The sequence below is a fragment of the Cricetulus griseus genome, chromosome 3 (assembly GCF_003668045.3).
Source record: "Cricetulus griseus strain 17A/GY chromosome 3, alternate assembly CriGri-PICRH-1.0, whole genome shotgun sequence".
Taxonomy (NCBI): Eukaryota; Metazoa; Chordata; class Mammalia; order Rodentia; family Cricetidae; genus Cricetulus; species Cricetulus griseus.
This window is the reverse complement of record NC_048596.1, coordinates 147,268,875-147,291,572: the sequence shown is the minus strand read 5'-3', so window position 1 is coordinate 147,291,572 and position 22,698 is coordinate 147,268,875. Positions and strand designations below refer to the sequence as shown.

The following is a 22,698-nucleotide window of genomic DNA, read 5'->3' as shown; positions in this document are numbered from 1 at the left end:
TTGTTGTATTCACAGTAGTTGATAATTTATTTAAATCTTAGGTTGGTCTATATTTTGTTTCTTGAAGTTTTGAATTGCCTTAGTTTTTATAGTAATTCTTAAGGGGTGAGCTGGTTAAGACCATGTTCTATACAAGCATCGGGACCTGAGTTCAAATCTCCAGTACCCACACATAAAAAGCTGGGCATGGCTGCTCATGCTTGTAACCCCAGAACGAGAGAGCAGAGACTGACAGACTTTAGGTGCTAACTGGCTAGTCAGCCTACATGAAACTACAAGTTTCAGGTTCAATGAAAGACCATGCCTCAAGAGAATAAGGTGATGGGAGATAGAGGAAGACATCCAGCATCCTCCTCTGGCCTTTGCATGTGCCCACACATGCACACATATGCATAGCTCACACCACAAACACACCACAAAAAGAGACTACTGGAGTATATGCATTTGCATATTTTTTACAAAATAGAAATACAGAGAGATGCATTCCTGGTCACAAATGATAAAGATAAGATTTTTAGCTCAAATACATCAAATTTTTAAGTTTTCCACTCGGTTTCTGCTTTTCTTCTTCTCCAAAGATTTTGTGTGTATAATTTTTATCTAGGCAAACTTTGCCAAGAAGCCAAATTCAAAAGCAAGTACTGACATTCTAGAAGCTGTAGCAAAAGCAAAATAAGAAGTGTGGGGCTAAGGAGATGGTTCAGTGGATACAGTGTGTGCTGTGCAAGTGTAGGGACCTGAATTCAGATCCCCAGCCATCTACAAATAATATAGGTTCATATCTAACTCCAGCATTGGTGGGGAGGCAGGATTTCCTGGATTTCACTAGCCAGTCACTCTATCTAAGCAAGTGAACCTCAGGTTCAGTGAGAGACCAAGTTACAAAAGACAGGGTGCAAAGTGACAGCATGTGAGGTTGCCCTCTGGCCACTATACATGTGTGCAGGCAGGCACACACACACACACACACACACACACACACACACACACACACACACACAGAGAGAGAGAGAGAGAGAGAGAGAGAGAGAGAGAGAGAGAGAGGGAAGAGGAGAGGAGAGGAGAGGGAGAGGGAGAGGGAGAGGGAGAGAGAGAGAGAGAGAGAGAGAGAGAGAGAGAGAGAGAGAGAGAGAGAGAGAAGTTGGTATATCCAATTCTTGTTTCTGTCTAGATTTCAGACACCTGGAAGAGTCAAAAGATGTTTACATTTTAGGCAAAGAGAAACATTTAAATCTACTAAACTTTCCATTTATAGCCCCAAAGCTTGGATTTGTCCCTACAAAGCCATTGGGACCTTCTCCCTTTTCCTTTTCTTGTTTTCTTCCTTGTTTTTGCTACATGAAATGCTATGTACTATAAATAAATGACCAGTGACTTTAGAAAGGACACCCTAAAGTCTCAAAATACTGTCTCAGTGTGACTTCCCATTTCCCATCATGAAAGTACATCCCTAGAAACTAAAGCACGGCTGTCTTTGCTTCTCTTCCTAGTGCCTTGAGCCCTCAGGAAAGGAAGACAGGCTGGGGAACCGCCAGCAAAGCACTCTCACAGGGAGCCAGTTAGGAGTCAGGTGCAGCAAATGTAGGCTTTAGAAAAACATGGCAAACAAAGCAGGATGGACTCCTCCAAGTGGCCTCAATTATACTTTATGTATTTCTCATCCACTCTGGCCATGCCTCACACTTGGAGGACATGAACAATGTAAGCAGTGTCACCTAACCTGGTTCCTCTCCTCCAGCACCTGTGAAGCCAGTGTTTAGGAATCCTTAGGGCCTGGAACATGGCCTTCCTGACACGACACCCACTTAATTGTATCTTCTGGACTTCAGACTTTTTACACTCTTGGATGATATTTTTTTCCTCATGCATCGTTAGAGTTAAAAATGTTTGACCATGTAGTTCCTGTATATAAATATGTAATTTTTTAATAAAGTATATGTCTAATATTATAATATATCATATACATTATAAACTATATATCAAAATGAAAGTTGTAAACATGAGGTAGCACTAAATATAAAGCTCTGGTGTGTTCTCCATACCCTGGTGGATTCAATTGCACACCCATTGTGAGGTCTGTGCACTGTTTACATACACAGGACAACCCAGAGTTCCTGCCATCGCACCACTGGCTGCATCTACCAAAAGCTGTTTGTTGCAGCCACATTCAAGTTTTTAATTGGTGCCTTTGTACATACTAAGGAAATCTATCCCTCATGCCTTTCCCATTTGATCACTTGGGACATTTCATTAAGAAATCGGTTCCTCCACCATGCCTCTCAGAGTGCCATTGGCAGAATGCAATTTGGCTTTCACCAAAAGAATCCTGCTACAGTCCTTAAATCTTGGTTGAAGCTATGTCTGTTGTGTTTTCATTAACTGGTTATAAAGTTTTCTTCTGCTTTAGACTGTGGGGTTCTTGAGGATGGGAGACCACTGAATCATCTTCAGAATTCTAACAACCTAGAGGACCCAGTCAAGCATGTGCCAAGGTAACCTAGGGCTCTGCACCTGCTGGCTTTATCCTTTTGACAGGACAGCCATATGCAATCTTGGATGCTTCATACTGCATGACCACAACAGAGTGCACTGACCTAGACAATTGACATGTCTAGACATTACTACAAATGTTCTCACTCTGATGAAGCTTACCACAGCTCAATATAAAACAGTGGCCCAAAATGTATGTTGGTAGGTACAGTTTATATTTAGAGTATGTGTAGATACCTAGACAGACCAAGAAGACATGAATTCTAGTCCAATAGCTATAACAGATGAGATCTGTTGTTATTCTAATACATAATTACCCATTAAAACCATACTTTTTATTGCACACTTACACATCTTCACAGAGCACTTCCAGTTGTCTTTACTTAAGTTTTGTTTAATATCTTACTTGAACTGTGAGAAATTGAGACACCAAAGAATTGAGTAACATTCTAAGGTCACCCAGCTGCTAAATGGTCAAGCCAGGATCGATCAGAATCTTCTGGTCCCCATTTCAACATTCCTCCACTGTATCATTGCCTGGGGAACTGTCAAGAAAATAAATGGAAGCCACAAAATACTAGAAATTAGAACTATTTGGGGCTAGTCAGCCACCAAGGCAAGCCACCAGGCAGGAGGGACCAGCCACTTCAATATCCACTTCCTTTTCCTACAGTACTTATGGGGGTTTCTTAATCAGCATCCTCATGTGCACACACCCATCCCTGGTACCATTAGGATTGTCATCAGTTGTTTACAGATGTGTGTGATACTTGTTGAACAAACTGCTTTCTGCTTAGCTAAAGCTCGGAATTACAATGCATGGAAAACCATGAATTTTGTCTAGGAATAAAGAACAACAGGTGAGTCATATTGGGATTTGAGGTACAGGAAGGTGAACAAATCCCACAGAGGCACAACAGTAGTCATCGTGGAGTCGTCTTGAGAAAACGATAATGAAACTGTAGCAGGCAAACTGTTCTATTATCCCATCCTATCCGTGAGTGAGTTTCAGTAATATCTGCTGATGCCAGAACACAGGAAGTAAAAAGGATTAAAATTAATGGGGAACTTTTGTCATTTAGTAAGCAGAAAAGCCAGTGAGATCAGAGAGCTGCTCATCACAAATTCTTGTTCCTCCTGGGAACATAGCTCGATGCTGCTCACCAGTCTCCCTTAATGCTTAGTGTGGTGGATAACTAGGTTCTGACCAGTGAAATATAACCATCTCAGGCACACTGAAAACCTTCCATTCTCTCTTTCTTCTCCACAGTGACCTTGGAGACCACAGACTGCACATGATGGACTACTAAAGGGCCCTGACTCAGAGCTCTGAGTGAAGACAATTTCTGACTAGAAACAGCCATTTTAAAGACTGTGTGATGAAGAATGAAACAGTCATTGCTGTAAGCCCCACAACACTTGATTTATTATAAATATGCTCAAGAAAGGGCATCCTGAGGTGTTAAAGGCAGCAAGTTCATGGGGGTTGTGGTGGTTTAATGAAAAACATCCCCCTCAGGCTCCTGTATTTAGATACTTGGTGCTGCTGGGAAAGATCACAGAGCCTTGCTATAGGAAGTATGTCCCTGGGGTGGGCTTTGAGGCTTAAGCCTTCGCCCACTTTTGTTCTCTCTTCTTCCTATTTATGGATAAAGTCTGATTACTCATCTTCATGCTGCTGTCCCATGCTAAGCCTCTCTAGCATTATGACTATATTATCTGGGACCATAAGATGCAATAAGCCCCTTCCTCCTGACGTTCTTTTGGTCATGGTATTTTATCACAGCCACAGATGAGTAATACATGAGTAAAGGCAACAGAGTAGAGCTAGTATTACAGGGACTGAATAGTCACAAAACTTAGCAGAAGCAATTTTTATAAAGTTGCTTTATAAGAGCAACTTTACATTTTATAAAGCGGTTCTTAAGCAACACAAGACAGTTCTGACATACGAAAGTGACATTCACTCAGAGACTAGAATCTTTCCCCTCCGTTTCTCTTCCCTTCTTTCTTCCTCCCTTTCTGTCCACTCTCATTCAACTTGTGTTTGTTCATCAGCAATTCACTATGCACTGTCTTAGATACTGTAGATACAAGGAATAAAATGAAATTATTGTCCCATGCAGTTTATACTCCAAAAGGACAAAGTCAGATAATAATGGTTTTGAAAGGGAGGAAAAACAATTTTAGAGAGAAATTGCTATGAAGGAATAAAGTCCAAATATCAAATGGTAACAAGTGTATTAGAGGCTAGAAGAGGGTAATTTCATCTAGATGGTTAGGAGAGACATTTTAAAAGATGGGATATTTGAGCTTTCCAGAAAGTAGAAAACTTTGCAAAGACTTGGTAAGGGCTTCCCAGGCTGAGGAAAGAACCACTTCCCAGACCTGTTGGGAGGATGCAAAGAATACCAATAAAGTGAGAGACTCACAAACAGAAAGAAAGGAGGCAACACAAATACAAAATGCATGGGCCCCAGCCCAAACATTCTAACTTAGAATAAAGCCTGGCTATTATTCTGAGAACTATGGCACCTACTAGGCAATTTGTAACAGAGGAGTGGCATGATCTTCTAGATGCTTTCCAAGCTCCCCTTTGTATGTTTGTAGAAGGGGGTACATAGCCAATAGTGGCTACCATGGTCATCACTGGCTAAGAAACAAAGAAGACTTGGACAAGGGTTGAGACAACGAAGACACAACTAATGGGTATTTGTGACTCATTTTGAAAGCTAAGTCAATCTGGAGGTTGAAGAAGAGTGAATTCACCAGCAATTTCAACACTGAATGAACTGAACAACCGGGTGGATGGATGTACTATTAGCTGAGTTAAGACCTAGAATCACAGGAGAAATCAGGACTATAGAACCAGAAGGGCTTGGTAATGCTATAATTTAGATACATGATAAACCAGTTTCTGCCCAACACCCTAGAGACCTAATCAACACCTGACACTTTATTACAAAGACATAATGAAAAATCCCCCAAAATAGCTTACAAATGATTTTGAAAAAATGCCTTTCAAGTGACTCACTTAACCTGCAGTTCTGGCCACCAGGCCTGTGAGTTTGAAAGGCACAAAGTAACAAAAATGTTTTAGTCTGACTCAAGCATAATTGTTGGTATTTGGTTTGGCTTTATTTTGTTGTGTCTGTCCTTTTAATTCCAACCAGAAAACTGTCAGGACAAAATGAAGAGATGGCTGTGTGGACCAAGATAAGTACTGAGGAGCTGTGCGGTGTTTGTGAAACACACCTACTCTGTGTGAATGGGAAGCAGGACAGTGTGGAAGAATAATACAGTTTCTATGGTGTGTCTACAACACCTCAGGTCTAGTCTCAGTGGACTGTCTCATTTGATTCCAGGCCATACAAGAGAATTTCTGGCCCATTATACAAGTGAGGGAATTAAAACTTCAAAGCTTCAGTAATTGACACAGAGTCACACTAGGTGAATGAAGCACAGAACCAAGCTATAGACCTAGGTCTGTCTGATATATCACCTAATATCATTAAAGCATTTCAATAACTATTACTCAGTCAATACGAGTCAACATTTAGGAGCTAAAACTGTGATTCCAAGGAGGAAATGATGAGGATAATAGAGACCATGCAACCAGATTTAGAATTAGTACTACAAAAGTTCAACTAAAATTGAAAGTTGTCAAGGCAGAAGGGTAGAGGGTTATGAAGGGTTCAAATGAAAGGAGACAGGGGAATAGATGTCTTTGCAAAGCAGACTTGGAATCAAAGATACAGAGGTAAGCGAAAAAGAATCCCAGGAAGGGAGTCTACTTGCTCCTGTCATAGCTAGGACAACAAAGCTTCTCAGATAAAGCAAAGGCTAAAATCTGCTCATGAAGGGGAAATAGGTTTGAAAGGTACTTGGGTAACAAGCTATCTCTGAGCCATGCAGACTACACAGAAAAAGGAAGACTTCTCCGGGCATTCTTACATCAAGCATCTGGAATCCTTACCAATGCCCTGCCACAAGGGCAAAAAGCTGATGTTGCACTGAGGGTGGATAATTCCTGTCCTAGCCAAATCAGGGCTTCAGAGATAGACCCAAACTGGAGCATTAGCTGAGTTGTATGAGTCACAAGGGCCATTCATGACTTAATATGAAAAATACTTAAATTAAAAGAAAACCAGAAAACAGATACCTGATAAATTCTTGGGTAATCAGAAGTACAGCAAGCACACTTGGTCATTTCCCCGTGAATTCTCTTAATCAAGAATTGGCAAGTTTTAGGCTGGGCAGTGGTGGTGCACACCTTTGATCCCAGCACTTGGGAGGCAGAGGGAGTTGGACCTCTTTGAGTTCAAGACCAGCCTGGTCTACCATAGCTAGTTCCAGGACAGCCTCCAAAGCCACAGAGAAACCCTGTCTCGAAAAACTGAAGAAGGGGAAGAAGAAGAAGAAGAAGAAGAAGAAGAAGAAGAAGAAGAAGAAGAAGAAGAAGAAGAAGAAGAAGAAGAAGAAGAAGAAGAAGAATTGGCAGGTTTTTAATCTATGGAGGTGTGTTCACACTAGCCTCTGTAGGGTAAATCTCTACCCTCTTATGTTTTCCATGGAAGGGGTGGGTTCTTCTTCATCATAAGTGATTATGTTTTTTTGTTCCACAGCCCCTGCATAACTGATAAAGTCTGGTCCTTCTATCCCAAGGCCCTCTCCCCAGTGACCTGCCAGTTTTGCCAAAATGTGAAGATAAGTAAAATTCAGTTGGCCTCAAAGAGGACACAGACCAGTAGCTACAAGAAGGACCCTTGATATTTTAAATTAATATTAATCATAGCAATGATGATAACCAATACAATCTTTTTATCTTTAGTCAGTTTGGAAAACTTGTTAAATTGTTAACATGCTTTATTTCATTAGCATGTGGACTGGGAAATCCAATTTCCTATGCTGGATATCACATAACCAAACACTAAATTACAACTCTATTCTACCAAACATATTCTACCACACACACACACACACACACACACACACACACACACACACACACACACTACAGATAGATATAGATATAGATATAGATATAGATATAGATATAGATATAGATATAGATATAGATATAGATATAGATATAGATATAGATATAGATATAGATACTGTTTGGCTGCTAGCTCTGGTATTTTGGATCTCTCTAGTGATTCTTGATACTGCTTTTTGTTGTAAATATTGATCTCCTAAATCTAAGAGCTATGGATCAATTAATTCAGGGTCTATCAGTAAACTCATCTCATTTATGGAAAAGCAACAGGTAACTGCCCATTATCACCAAGGAAAATTTCAATGGTATATAAAATATTACATATCACATGTGCCAGGAATCTATCCATCATCTGTCAGATATAACCTCTTCCATATCACCTTTGATATATGGCCAGATTTTGTGCTAGAAAGAGAAAAAATGGGGTGGGGGCTTGCAAACATTCTTAGGGCCTCCATTGAGAAATGATATGGCTCATGTCTATGTGAGGTTTGATTACTTGATTTTCCTTCTTTCTTTAAGACATGGTTTCTACCACATTGCTCTTGTTGACTTAAAACTCACCGTTTAGAACAGGTTGACCTAGAACAGAATCTGCATCCTGAGTGCTAGAATTAAAGGCAAGTGCCACCATGCCTGATCATGTGTGCATGTGAGCAGAGGCATCAGAGCTACCTGAAGTTAGAGTTACAGGTAGATCTGAGCCACCTGATGTAGGTACTGTAAGCAGTACATCCTCTTAAATGCTAAGCCATCCTCAGCCCCATCCCACTATAGTTCTTTAGCTAAACTGGACATCAGTGGGATGAAAAATGAAGAGGAGGATATTATGAATTCAAATAAAACATCAGAACAGAAGGCTAGGAGAAGCAACCATCAGGGTGTCAAGACAAACTCAAGTAGAAAGGCATTGGACTTTATCCTGGCTGGATTTCTCTGTGTCTCAGTGCCTGCATGGGTAAAAGTAGGGTTAACAGCTGCCAGTTAAAATGAGGTTAACAGTGTTGCTGTGTGCTCACAGATTCAGATAAGTCTCCAAAAAGTTTAACACGTACAAAAGAAGTGGGGAAACCCAGGGCACCCTACATCTAAATGATCATTTATCATGCCATTTTTATCATACAGGATGCATAGGATGGTAAACTCAGGATACTCTGCAACTAAAAGTTCCATCATCATATCATTCTCATCTTACAATGCATAGGATGTCATGTTATCCCTAGTCCTTCCACACAGCTCTAGTTTATGAAGAGATCCTCTGACTCCAAATTCAGTAGCAAGGGTGCCAACAGGACAACTAGGCTGTGAGTGCCCCAAACTGCTCTAATTCACACTAATGTATCAGAAATTGCCTAAAACCAGCTCAGTAAAAATGCCACCACAAAGGGAGGAAGTGCCAGTCTACCAGGTCCATAAAACACTCAAGTCCAAAGAAAGTAGTTTTCAAGATGTGTGCCTGCTCCAGACACACAAGGCAAAAATGAAACGTGGTGAATTGTATCACATCTGACAGAAGGTTTTATTATCTCCCATTGATTGGTCAGGAGTTCCAACATCTCAGCAGTTTTTATGACCTCTGAAGACCAGAAGTCCTTAATGCAACAGAGCTCTGCTACCGTGGGATGAAGGTAAGAAAACCGAAAGCCTTTTGTGCCATCTTTTCCACTGGGATTCTGAGCAGACTTTTCAAGACATTCTGGACAGTACGCGTGATCTTTTTTTTTTTTTTAATTTCAAGCTAATCTTGTTCACTGTGATTTTTATAACACAGGCCATTTTTACTCATTTACTGCAGGTCACACATTCATAGTTTTTTCTAAGCTACAGTGAAACAATGCATCAGGGGTCTTTGATATCCACCACTAAGGTTGCCTAATACATGTCACTGGATGGAAATTCCTAGCTAAGGACTCAGAAAATGCCAAAAACTATGCATAACTCATAGAAGAACAGTACATGCACAAATCTGCCACCTCCCAAACTGCGCCCATTGTTTTTCCTCTTGCCACATCCCTACTGAATTCAAAGGGAAGAGGTAACACAACTCCAACTCCAAGGGAGGAACATGAGAAGTCAGACCTAGTAGCATCCCTTTCCCTTTCCAAATACAGGATGAGGGAAGTCAGGAGTAGGTTGAAGTTGATCCAGGTCTGAAAAACAAGATGGAAAGTCTTTCCATGTCTGAGAGGCATGGGCTTAGAGAATACCTTCTAGGAAGAAAGATCTTTGAATATAAGAATTTAGAATCTCACACAGAGATTTGCCCTTCAACGTGTACTTACTTGAGTTGCTATAGGGTGACATAGTGACTAGAGGTACAGATGTCAGTACCATGTAACCACAGGGATGCAAACCCAAAGATCAAGTTCAACATGTTTAAGATGGCACAGTATGCTCTAAAGATTGACATCCACTATATGTGTTCCTCAGTACTCGCTTTGGATGCCCAGCATGTGGTTCATGCATTACACACTAGAAACATCCATTACTTATATTCCTCCTTAGATGCTGGCCTGTCTCCATGAACAAGTTCTCTGGAACTACTGGACTGTCTATGATGGCAGAGACATGTCTATAGCCCCTACCCATCCCCAGGGCACCAGCACCAAGGAAGCACACTGGCCTGAAGCCAGATCTAGGAGGTGAGCTAAGCAGGAGCATTCCAAGAAAACAGTGACTCAAACCAGCAGTTGTACTGTGTAACTAATTGTTAAAAAGGGCCTCCCACAGAAAGAGCAACTTTAATACCCCAGGTCTCTCTCAGAGCCAGTTCTATGTAATAAAAAGTGGAATCAGGGGAGAAGGAATGAAAGAGTCCCAGCAAGCATTCACAGCAGCCATTCCCCCACCTTCTCCAGGGTCTCAATTGCTCATGGGACATGTGGGTGTGTTTGATCCCAGGGTCCATTGTTATGGAATCTCTGTCACTCTTATAATGGCTCAGAGTTCAGTCCAACATTTAGCAGATGGTAGGAACGAACGTAAGTCTGCCAGCTCATGACATAGCTTGGAAGTGTTTCCCATACTGGTTGCATGGGAGAATGTTCACATTGACATCTTTTCCAGCTAACTGGAAAATAGCATGAGACAAAAATGTAAAGAAATCACTTAAGGTGAACTGTTGAAATTAATTATGCTCCTCCCTAAATCAACAAATAGCTAAGAAGAAAATTCAAGGATGGATGAAAAAAATCATAATCAAAGGGGTAACTTCATTCTCCCAAGGGGCACAAATCAAGTTCAAAGCAAAAACAGCAAGCAAAAAAAAAAAAAAAAAAACAGAAAGATTAAAAAGAGAAAGGAAGGCCACTAGTTAGAATATTGCTAATGGCCAAGAAAGAAGGAACCAAGAAAGCCATCTAGAATAAATGAAATGACAGGGACTCCCCACCAGAACAGTCACTGGGAACCAGCAGATGCTGCTTCAAAGAACTGGATGGCTCTTTGAGCGGTCTAAGGTTAAACTGGGGTCAGCAATACAACCACAGACTAGACAAGGATTTACCCTTACTGTCGACAACCTTGAGCACCATCTGTACCTTGAGAAACTTGAACCATCTTAGAACCAAGCTACTCACATGACAGTGAATGGACACTGCCACATTTGTTCAAGTCAAGAAATCTGCTTCCCTCACAGGACACCATGGCTTGATACTTAACTAATGAAGATGAAAGGGGTGACTGAATTAGAATCAGGAGAAGCAGAAACAGCCCCATCATGACTCTGCCTCTTAGAGCGTTTCTACTCTAAGTGGAGGGACCAGAGAGAGCCTTTGAAATGGACAGGATTGGGGATTTAAAACATGGTCAGAGCAAGCCCCACCCCTCTGCCTACAAAGGAGTAGAGATGTGCAATGCTCACCATCAGCACATGAGGTGTTTCCATGCTGAGCTTGGAAAGTATGCACCCATGAAGCTTGAGGCCACATCCCTATTGTAACAGTGTCAGTTTCTGGGTCCCCATTATGAGTCCTGTCACTCAGTCCTTGGTAAAGATCAGAAAGTGACAACTGGTGGATCAACCATTAAGAAATTCAACTGGAAAAAATATTCTGCCTTCAGGAAGTGAAAGTTGGGCTTAAGCCAACTGTGACTGTCATTTGAAAAGGGAACTCATCGCCACACCCTATGACCTTGGTGATGACACTCCTTTCCAATAATTAAACAGAAAGTGCTGTGCTTGTGGCGGTCCTGGGGTTGTTGGTGTGGACACCGAGGACACTTTGTGAACTTACACACCTCTTAGTTTCTCACGTGAAGCTGCCTGGATAAAGCTTGAGAACGGGTGCCCTCACATAGCTGACTCCACTTCTGGAGCTGAAACCATACTTCTCTGCCACTTCCCCACAAGGCCTCTCCACTGGCCCCTTACCTTCACAGTATGCAGAGTTGCCCTGCACCGAGATGTATCCATTCTTGCACTCACAGGTCGCTTTTGTATTCCAGTTTTTGCACTCCGAGTTTTCTCCACACTTAGGTGCTTCTGCACAGAAGTTATGACCTACAAGACAGAAAGAATTTTATGTTGGGGAATGATAGGGGAGAAGGGCCTCCAAACAATTAAAAAAAAATGCAGTTCTGTGTATGATGTGAGGATTCACAGAAGCAGGACGAAGCTGAGTAGGAGCTATAGGGCAGGAACAAGAAACTCTGAACTGCCCTGTGTTTGAAAGAGTGTTTCCTGGTACTTTTGAGACTGCTTAAATTGCTAAGCTACTTTCTGCCTGGGGTTCAAAGCCATGCTGACTTGAGTGGTCCCATTGCTGCTTACATTGCTAGCATCTTTACAGTTATCTTAGTAGACAATGTATGATGTGTAAAAAAAGAAGGCATAATGTAAATATACGGATATAGAAGATACAGTTGATCTAATGTGAATGTTACCAGTATATATCCACTCCTGCCAGGCTGCACTACTTTATACATAGCTATGACTTTGTCATACACTAGTACTTATTTATAAACAAATACTTAGTTTTGCCCATTTTTTTTATTTTTTGAGACAGGGTTTCTCTGTGTATCTTTGGAGCCTATCCTGGCACTCGCTCTGGAGACCAGGCTGGTCTCGAACTCACAGAGATCCGCCTGCGTCTGCCTCCGAGTGCTGGGATTAAAGGCGTGTGCCACCAATGCCTGGCCCATTTTTAACCTTCCATAAGTTCAATCATACTGTACATTTCCTTTTAGATGTCTTTATTCATATTTATATACTCTAACCATACTAATAGTTATGGGTATTCATCTGTCAATGCTGTATATAGTATTTCAGGGTTATGAATTTATGTACTTTACTAAAAATCAATATTGGAGTTATTTGTATGTCTTGAAATATAAAACAGCTGCTAAAATATTAGTGAACATATCCTGGGGCACACATTTTAAAAATAATTTTAATTTGTTTTGCCCCACACCTCTCCCCAAATCCCTTCTAGCCCTTGCAGGATACTTATTGTATGTCAAGTGTCTACTAGAAATCTCTTTAGTGGGGATCCATAGGTAGTTCTGAACAATTTTAACTCAAGTCAAATTGCAAGCTGGTTGTCATGGCACATATATTGTACTCCAAGCACATGGGAAGCTGAGGCAGAAAGGATCACAAGTTCAACACCAGCCTTTACACAGCAAGACTGCTTCAATCAACCAATCAGACAATCATAGCACTATCCTCATATTTGAAAACTAATTCCATTCTGTAGAGGTCTTTGATCTCAACATGTGAAGATACGGTTCTGTTTTACAGTTTTCCTATTGTTGTTGATAACCAGTAGTCAATCTCCTTCCTGGGTGATCACCCTTCTGTCCATAAAGATTCTTAAGCTTTATCTGGCTGGCTGCTTATGAGGAGAAGGTAGCCTTTGGTTAGTTTGATTTTCTAATCTCCAATTTTACTCCGAGGTCATGAGCATGAACTTATCTTCACACTGAGGATTCTTTGGGGGCAGGGCCTGAACCTGAGTACTGAAGCACCTTTTCCTCACCCCCCCTCTCTTCTCCATTCTCTTCAGTGTTCCCTTCCAGAATTTTAATTGGGTCACATGACAGGCTATCTCCATTCTTAGATTTGCTGACATGTGATCTATATCTTTGTTTCCCTCTTTGCTGATTGCAGTGAATTCTCCATATAACTTTCAGTTCATTAATTCTCTCTTGGACTGTGTCACATTCTGCCTCAAATGGTTTTAAGTTTTGCTTATATTTTTAGTCTAGAATTCAGTGTGGTTCTTTTTAATCTGCTTGGTCAATTTGATAGCACACCATCTATTCAACTTTTAATCTTTTAAAACCATATTTACGCTGATGCTCACCTGTGCATGTGATTTTGCAGTTTGTTGTTTATGCTGAACATCATTGATAGTGGCTTATTTTCTTTCCTTTCACTGTATATGATTCTTTTCTTTTTGAGCTTATATTGCTTGAAATTGAATATGTGGGAAAAGTTCCTGGCTTGGGTTTTAGTATTTTGTTACCTCCTACCAGATGCCTGAAGGAATTATCAACACAGGATCACTTTAAATGGCATGATGTTGGGGTGAATACTGAGCCACACAGATAGGCTATCCCCTAGCTCTAAGATTTATGGACTGCCAACTTTCCTCCTGTAGACCCCACTCTAGATTCAAGAATGACAGGAAGCCTATTCTTAGGGGTTTCCTTTTCAGTATTTGAGGGAATCACCCTTTGAGATGATTCCCAGGCTGTCTCCTGTCCATTAGAAGTCATGCAGAAAACCAACAGAGATGAAAACCTGCTCTCAGGGAAAACACCAACCCCAGCATGATTCCTGATCTCAAGGGCATCACACTTCTTTAACATGGCAGCTCTCTCTCTCTAGTTATACACCTTCCTTCTACTACAAGACTGGCTAAATAAATGTAAAAAATCACATACTATATAGCATTTGGGGCTTGAATTAGGAGGCAAGGCTATATAAAAGTATAGGTCAAAGATGACCAGATATGTGAAGATACTTTGTCACCTTTAAATCTGTACATTTTCAGGATGCTAATGATTATGCTACATCACATACAACCGTCTCACAGGAAAGTGCACCTAGGGATCAAGAAACCTCATGCATAATTCAGAGTCTGCAGCTAACAAACACCGCACATTGCCTCGCCTGCCTTGGTACATACAGAAAAGATGACAGTGGAGATTTCAAAATGCTGCTAAGACCCTCAGCCAAGACAGGCTGTTACAGTGAGACCATGTCCCCTGACCCTCTCACACAGAGAACAATAACCCTTTTACATTTGCCATATGGATTATGGAAACTACAAACTCTGGTTTAAAAACTATGCAAACCCCCAGATTAGGTAAAACTACATTTTGATTCCTTTAAGTGAAAAGATTCTAGAACTGTTACTATTCAAAAACAAATTTAAATCAACAACATTCCACCAAGGAGGTAATTCTTTTTATGAAGTAATAATAATAATAATAATAATAATAATAATAATAATCCTGCACCAGTGATATGACTGTAGATGTTTTAAATAAGAGTGATTGCATTACTGACATGTTGTTGATGAATTCAATGAGCCTATTAACATAAAATACTTGAAATAGATCCTGATAGCTACTAAAGAAGTTGGTACTAGGTGCCCATTCTATTGGTTATGTTGATAGTGGTGATGATGATGCCACCATCATGGTGTTGGTTATTTTGCCAACAGTGAGAGCTAAAGTTCAAAATAACTTAATCATTACCTCATCCAGTTATGAATTCTGTGAGCTACAACACCAACCCACCAGGTAAGATGTATTCAATGGTATAATAATGGCATGGCTATTACGTGGATAACTAACTGCTTTCCATCTGGAGTAGAGAAACACTCCACCAAAAGAAAATCATACCTGACATACTAAACCTGATCATCCTTTTATCTTTATGGACTTAGTAGATACAACTAAATCAAGAACACACACACCAATAAGTAAACAAACAAGCCATTGTTCAAGTATTTATTTCACCCTTTTTAATAAGTGACTTTTGAGTCTTTGAAACAACTATGAAATTAGAAGTACAGAGTGGCGTCTTTAATTTGGAATTGGTCCAAATATCCAAAACACTTTAATTGTAAAATATGCGATTCCTTGACTTCTTCCTTCATGTCTTCTAACACATAGTTAAACATGTTACATATATTGCCTCATTAAATCTTTTCAACAACCCTAAAGATTACTGTCCTGGATTTACAAGTTAAGGAGATGTGGCAGGGAGTCTATATATCCAAGGTAAAACCATGAGTAACTTGACAGTCACAATTTGACTCTAATTGAGAAAATAATTCTCCTAACATTTAAATACCTGGGGGGAAGAAACAACCCAGCAATATCCTCTCCAGTGATGTTTATAGATTGTAATTCTTCTGGGTCTATATAATACCTGAATAACGCTAGAGAATAGGCTTAAAAACCATTTAAAAAGTTCTCCATTTAGGACCCACCTGCAGGTCTACCAATCTGTTCCCATCAGAAATTAAGTTAAATACCAAATCTTTCATGGACACATGCTGAGAGTATCACTTTTCTCCATGAGCAATGGTGAGGAAATCATAGCCCCCTCCAAGAGCATAGAAAACAATATTGACTCACTAGCATGCCTGGCTTTACTTACGTTGTATCATTATAGCAAACAGACCACTGCCCATTAATGCCCCTCTCCATTTCAGCCTCAGAGATATCTCACAGCTCATCAGCGAAAGCTGAACTTTTAATCTCATTCCCAAATTGAGTCTCACAGACTCTCCCTATCTATCTGTAGCACCTTTATCTACCCAAACAAGAGAAATGGAAGTCACATTAGCCTTTATCCCTGGAAAACTAGTTCTCTTGAGTCACATCAGTTTCATCTTTGGTGTGTATGTATGCATGCACATATGCATATATTCAAGTGTGCATGTAAGTATATGTTGCTTTGGGGAGCTGGGATCACACTCAGGGACTCTTAAGGCAAACACTCTAACGCTGAGCCATACATCAGTCCCATGTTCCATAAATATATCTTCAATTTATTTGCTTCTATTCATCTCCACAACTATAATAATGAAAACCTCTTCCCCATTCTACCATCGTCTCTCAAATGGAAACCATCTCATCTACCTTCAACCCTTTGCCTTCCTCTGATTTACTCTCCACAGTGTGACATATACCTCTCTTCCTTTCTTCCTTCCCTCCATTCAAAGTTTTGCAAGGGTGTTTTTTTTCATTTAAGAACAAAATCTTTAACATCATCTTCTCTCCATTCCTTCAACTCCTCTAGTATTTTTAAAAATTTGTAATTTGTTGTTGCTGCTACTGTTTTGTTTTTTGGGGCAGTGCCCCTTATATCCCAGGCTAACTTCAAAAACCTTATATAGCACAGAATGATCCCAAGTAGTGGGATTACAGCACCACACTCAGTCTTTGAAATGCTTGGTACTGAACTGGGAGCTTTCTGCACTCGAGGCAAGCTCTCTACCAAGGGATGTACACCCCCTCCTCTAGCATTCTCATCTTTTACTCTGATTCAAGGCTTTTCAAACCCACTCTCCCAGCTATGATAATTCAGCCTTCAAGTCAAGGTTAAATATATCCTACTCATTTGGCAATGGGGGAATCTTGGTCAAAGGGTGAAGTATTTAAGTTAAACAAAAAGAGTAAGTTATGACCCTCTACTACACAGAATGGGGTTTATGAATGGAAATAATATATGCTGGAAAATTCATAAAGAAGGTTCATCTAAAATTTCTCACTGAGCACACAAAAAGGTTGAGTAAAATGGTAAGTATGTGAGATTAATAATTGATACATTAATTAGATTTAACAATTTCATAATATATATACATAGAAAAACATCATGTTGCAAATATAAATACACATTTTATTTGTCAATTGTACATGAATAAAGTTCAAGAAAAGTTTAAAAGAAAACAATTCATCAATCCCCCCACACACACTTCACATTCTGAGAAACATTCTTATTTCTCAATGCTAAATTAAACATTATTATTCTCTCTTGACTTTGTAGCATTTATCACAATGACTAAACATGGGATTTTTTTCCTTTTATTAGTAGATGTGTATCTCCCCACTAGGAGCTCACCTTAATGAGGGAAAGGACCATGTAAATTTGCCCACCTGGCTGAGAATAATAGCCCAATAGGCACTCAGCTGACATTCATTCAGTTACTCACTAAATCTTCAGAGTCTTCTCAAGCTAGAAATAAAAGTGTTTTTAAGATAAACAAACCGAGTCTGGAGAGGTTAACTGCATTCCCTTTGAAGACTGAACTAGTAGGCCATGGAAGAAATAGAGTTATAAACACAAATATGACTCCTAGTTTCTCTCTACCACCTGTGTGACAGGCCAGTCATCATTTCCATCATCAAGGGAAATTTAAGGAACGCTGACCCTGGCCTGGAGAAACCAGCATTCCATCAGCCACTGGCATTTTCCAGTGCATGAAATACCTACACTTTCCCAAAGAAACAAACCTTGTTTCGTACTTTAAGAAACACACTATCATTTTTCACTGCCTGGAGACTTAACATCAGAAGAAAAATAACTTGCCATTCAACAGAATGGTGCTCATGGATGAGATACCAATATGAGGAAGACCCAATCCAGACATTTCAAGTGGTTAAGATGAGCAAGTGCTCTGAGAAAGGCAGACAACCTGCTGGAGTGCAGCTTGAGGTTTTACTCAGGACACACACCTGAGTTTAGTTCCCACAAAAGTGCCATTCAGTCATCTAAAACTTAGTAAATACAGAGGATTTAGCCAGTCATTATGCTTGGCAATGGAGGTAAATCAAAAACTACCATAAACACAAAGCAGCAAACACCCTTGTCATGTTCAAGGAAATTAATGAGGAAACAAATAGTGGGTGTGTCATACTTGTCTTACTGAGAGATTAAAAATCTAGACGTATTCTGTGGCCCTATATCTGCATTTCTGTAATAGTAACACTAGTGGACCAGTCTGGACTCTCCTGAGCTCTCCTCCCCCCTCCCTCCTACCCTCTCTCTCTCTCTCTCTCTCTCTCTCTCTCTCTCTCTCTCTCTCTCTCTTTCTCTCTCTGTCCCTCTCTCCATGATTATGATGAAACCATTCATTTCTCTTGCTTCACCTCCGCCACCAATGAGGGGCAACATTTGTGTGCTTTGTCCTATGACTTTTTCTACAATAAAACAGAACACACCTGACTCCAGGCATGGCTTAGATTCACTGAGGTAGCTGAACACTGACTCCATAGAGAAGTGGTTCTCGGCCTTCCTAATGCTGACACTTTTTAATACTGTGTGACCCCCAACCATAAAATCGCTTTCATTGCAACTTCATAAATGCAATTTTGTACTTTTATGAATTATAATGTAAATATCTGTGTTTTCTAATGGTCTTAGGTGACCCCTATGAAAGGGCCATTCAACCCCCAAAGGGGTAGTGACCTCCAGGTTGAGAACCATTGTTATGGAGGGAGCACAGCTTGCCCCAGGTCTCCTGCCAATAATGCACTCCTCACCAGCAATATAAGCAGTTTACCTTTGAGTTGTGTAGCTAGGCATTCTGCACACACACTCCAAATCCATATACCCCAAGTCAAATTTCAGAAAGTCTATACAACTCCATTCCCAACTACTTGCCCAATCTTGTAATTTACACAAGGAGCAATGGCATGCTGGTCCAAGTGTCTCAGAGCCAGAGTCACTGTCATCTACCAAATGCTTAAGAAAAATGCTTTAAGAGAATTGAATGTCCATAGGGACTCCACAACCAGAACACATGCACAAGAGAAACCAGAGCCCTTTAGCCTATTGTGGACAGACCATGGTGCCATCAGGACCATTAAAGGAGAGTGGGCTCCACATCCTCGGAAGTTCTGTCTTAGAAAGCAATCAGTTTCTTTTGAAATCATTGACACTTAGTGTCTTCCTGTTCACAGCAGCCCATCCCTGTGTTCCCTGTGGATCAATGGAGACCTTTGCCCACTAGGACACTTCCATGGGTGCTGGGTTCCTGTCTTCTCTAGACTGTGTTGTCCTTCGGATGCTTCTGCTCACAGCAGAGTGGCTGCACTGCAGTCCTGGCTTTGTGGTCCATGTTTGCTCACATTTGCAGGGCTTTTGATCTGACACATTCAGACAACAGTGCCTGCCCTAAAACACAGCCAGTTCCTCTGTTCCTCTCATTAAATGCCTCCTTTCCAAATCTCTTTCACCTTTAATACCCTGAAGTCATCTCTAAGATCATTTCAATTAAAAACCCACCTGAAATGATCAGGAAACATGGGAGTAAAATTCATGTGATACCAGGATTCTTTGGGAGGATTTAATTGAAGAGCATAAAATCTTAAATAGTACAAATAATCTCAGCTAATTTCAGTCCAGGCCAGATGACAAGGCAAGTGAGCATGAATTAAAATTACAGATAAACACATTTGGAACAGATGTCGGGAAGAACTTTCTTCCAACACCCAAAGTCATAAACATGAAGCGAAACCCTCCAAAGTCATTGGCGATGCTGAAGATACAATTAGAGTTGATTATGAGGGAAATAAAACTCCCGAGGAGTGTGTGAGGATGCCAGGATGGGCCAAATGATTGGTGTGTTTTCCTGGAGCAGTCTTGAGAATGCACGGTCAAGATTATTAGCTAATTTTTTTTCAGCTTTTGACTGAGAGCACCAGAAACCCATGAGCAATATTTCCTGTTGGTTCTACATTCAGTCCTTCATTGCCTTTTTCCAAGAAGGAGCATAGCTGCCACTCCCGTGTTCAGTCTGCCTCTCCACCTAGTGACTTCACACCCTAACCGACAGGCCTCTGCCATGGTCAGGGTCACTCTGGGTGCTACACAGGTCACTGAGACCAGCAGACCCAGCAATAGCAAAGAGTCCCAAGCCATGCGTGCCACATTGGATATCAGGCATGTGTCTTCCTAAACTGGTCTGTGGTACTTTTCCTAAATACATCATGGCTGCACCGACAGTCCTGTAGATTGAGCTGCCTGATCAACTGGATTCTTTATCTTCCTTAAAGACAGAGGAAACTGTTCACAGCATTTGACATAACCCAAGATTTTAAAGAAGCAAGGTACCCAAGCCCCTGCTCTAAATTTCAAGTAAGCTGATGTACTGAACACTACAGATCGCAATACATTGTTACTCTTAACTACAAAGTCTCAGATTCAAATTCTACAACCACAAACTCAATGGAAAACAAAGTTCTGTATCTTTCATATAGGATAGTCATCGGAGTGGTGATAGATACACAAGAAAATGTATATCACTAATTTTTAAAAAATGACATCATGGCCAAACTAATAAGTTATAGGTTGAAGACATTAAGTTACAACTCAGAAAAAAAAATGTTTCTTTTAAACACTATCGTATCCATGGAATATACAGAGTATATTATTCAATGTTGAAAATGGTATCATTTAAAGTCTTGAATGTAAAAACCACAGAACAGACCTCCATAATCAAAAAGTCTACCCTGTCCCTTACATTGAAGATGTCATAACACAGGATCATGTAAAGCAATGCTATTTGTTAAATTGGATACCTTTATGGACATTGCATAAACACTGACCTAGAGTGAGAAACCCTCGGCAATCTATGGGGCCTCTGGTAGTAGATCAGTATTTATCCCTAGCGTACAAATGGACTTTGGGAGCCCATTCCACATGGAGGGATAATCTCTCAGCCTGGACATATCGGGAAGGGCCTAGACCCTGCCCCAGATGACAGACTTTGGAGATCCCCTATGGAGGGCCTCACCCTCCCTGAGGAGCAGGGGAGGGATGGGGTGGGAGGAGTGGAGGGCAAGGGAGGAGAGGAGGGGGAGAGCTGGGATTGACATGTGAAGCATGCTTGTTTCTAATTGAAAATTTTAAAAGGAAAACAAAAAGACGGGCGTTGGTGGTACACGCCTTTAATCCCAGCACTCAGGAGGCAGAGGCAGGCAGATCTCTGTGAGTTCGAAGCCAGCCTGGTCTCCAGAGCGAGTGCCAGAATAGGCTCCAAAGCTACACAGAGAAACCCTGTCTCGAAAAACAAAAAAAAAAAAAAAAAAAAAAAAAAAAAAAAAAAAAAAAAGAAAGAAAGAAAGAAAGAAAGAAAACAACAACAACAAAAAGAAAATAATCAAAGAAATAAATGTGTAAGGCTTCAAAGTTAAACAAACAAAAAACAACACTGACCTGGAGATAGAGGAAAGTTCTCTCCAGTGCCTGGATAAGTTGCCTAACATATTCTTAACTAGAATAAATCTTTAAACATGTCTAATTCCCAAAGCAGGCATGAGAACAGATTTACTTCAAACTTCCAAGGAGTGACAGCTCTGGGGACAACATCCTCGACATACAGAGCTGACACCCTCGGAGACAGAGATGGTAACATCCCTGGAAGCTCCATTATGCAAGCCTATAGAGACCACACCCATTTGGGTTTCTGGGATCAGTCACTCCAAGTGGCAGAAGGCAAGTAGCTAATCACCCACAGAACCAACCCCAGAGATACCTCATTTCATCTCATCAGACCTCACATCTCTGGGTGCCAGCAGGAGATCTCAGTCCACAAACCAAACAAGGGAACCTTCGCATGTACAGAATAAAAGCTGCTTTAAAATGGGGGCTGTAGAGATGGCTCAGTGTTTGAGAGCACTGTCTGCTCTTGCAGAGGACACAGGTTCAATTCCCAACACCCATGATGGCCAACAACTGTCTTAAACTCCAGTTCCAGGAGATCTGCTATCTTCTTATGGCCTTTGAGGCCATGTATAAAAACAATGCACAGACAAGTGCTCATATGCACATAAAATAAATTTCTTATTTTAATTACTTTACATAGATATTGAACAATTTTTGCCTCAGCTTACTTTATGTTTTGAGGAGGAGCCCCTGAAATCCATATCTTGTCAGAATGGTAATAGTTCAGGCCCCTCTTCCTCTAGGACCCCACACAGAAAATAGGAACATAGGAGGAAAGATGAAAAAGAGTGGACAAGGAAGTTTGTTTTCTCAGAACTATGTGAGATTATTTTGCTACCTCTAATGAGCCCTTAAGGAATAAACTGGAACTCAGAGACATGGAGTTATACTCACAGGGAGTATGGTTCAGGACCACAAATAATGAATTCATCCGGAAATATCATTTAAGTTGTAGAACTTTATGGAGAAGCCACAGGTCCTATCCTGATGATGGCCTTCCACTTTATGGTTGCATGAT

At 40.6% G+C, this 22,698-nt stretch overlaps 1 protein-coding gene across 3 annotated transcripts in view; it reads right to left on the bottom strand.

Annotated features, from left to right (window-relative positions):
* The window catches only part of LOC100765471 (protein kinase C-binding protein NELL1), an 864,465-nt gene that overhangs the window by 581,984 nt on the left and 259,783 nt on the right, over positions 1-22,698 (bottom strand). For all 3 annotated transcript variants that reach the window (XM_027410508.2, XM_027410509.2, XM_035442493.1), the window contains one exon: positions 11,862-11,990. In XM_027410508.2, the coding sequence (XP_027266309.1) occupies positions 11,862-11,990 (129 nt within the window). The remainder of the gene's footprint in view (positions 1-11,861; positions 11,991-22,698) is intronic.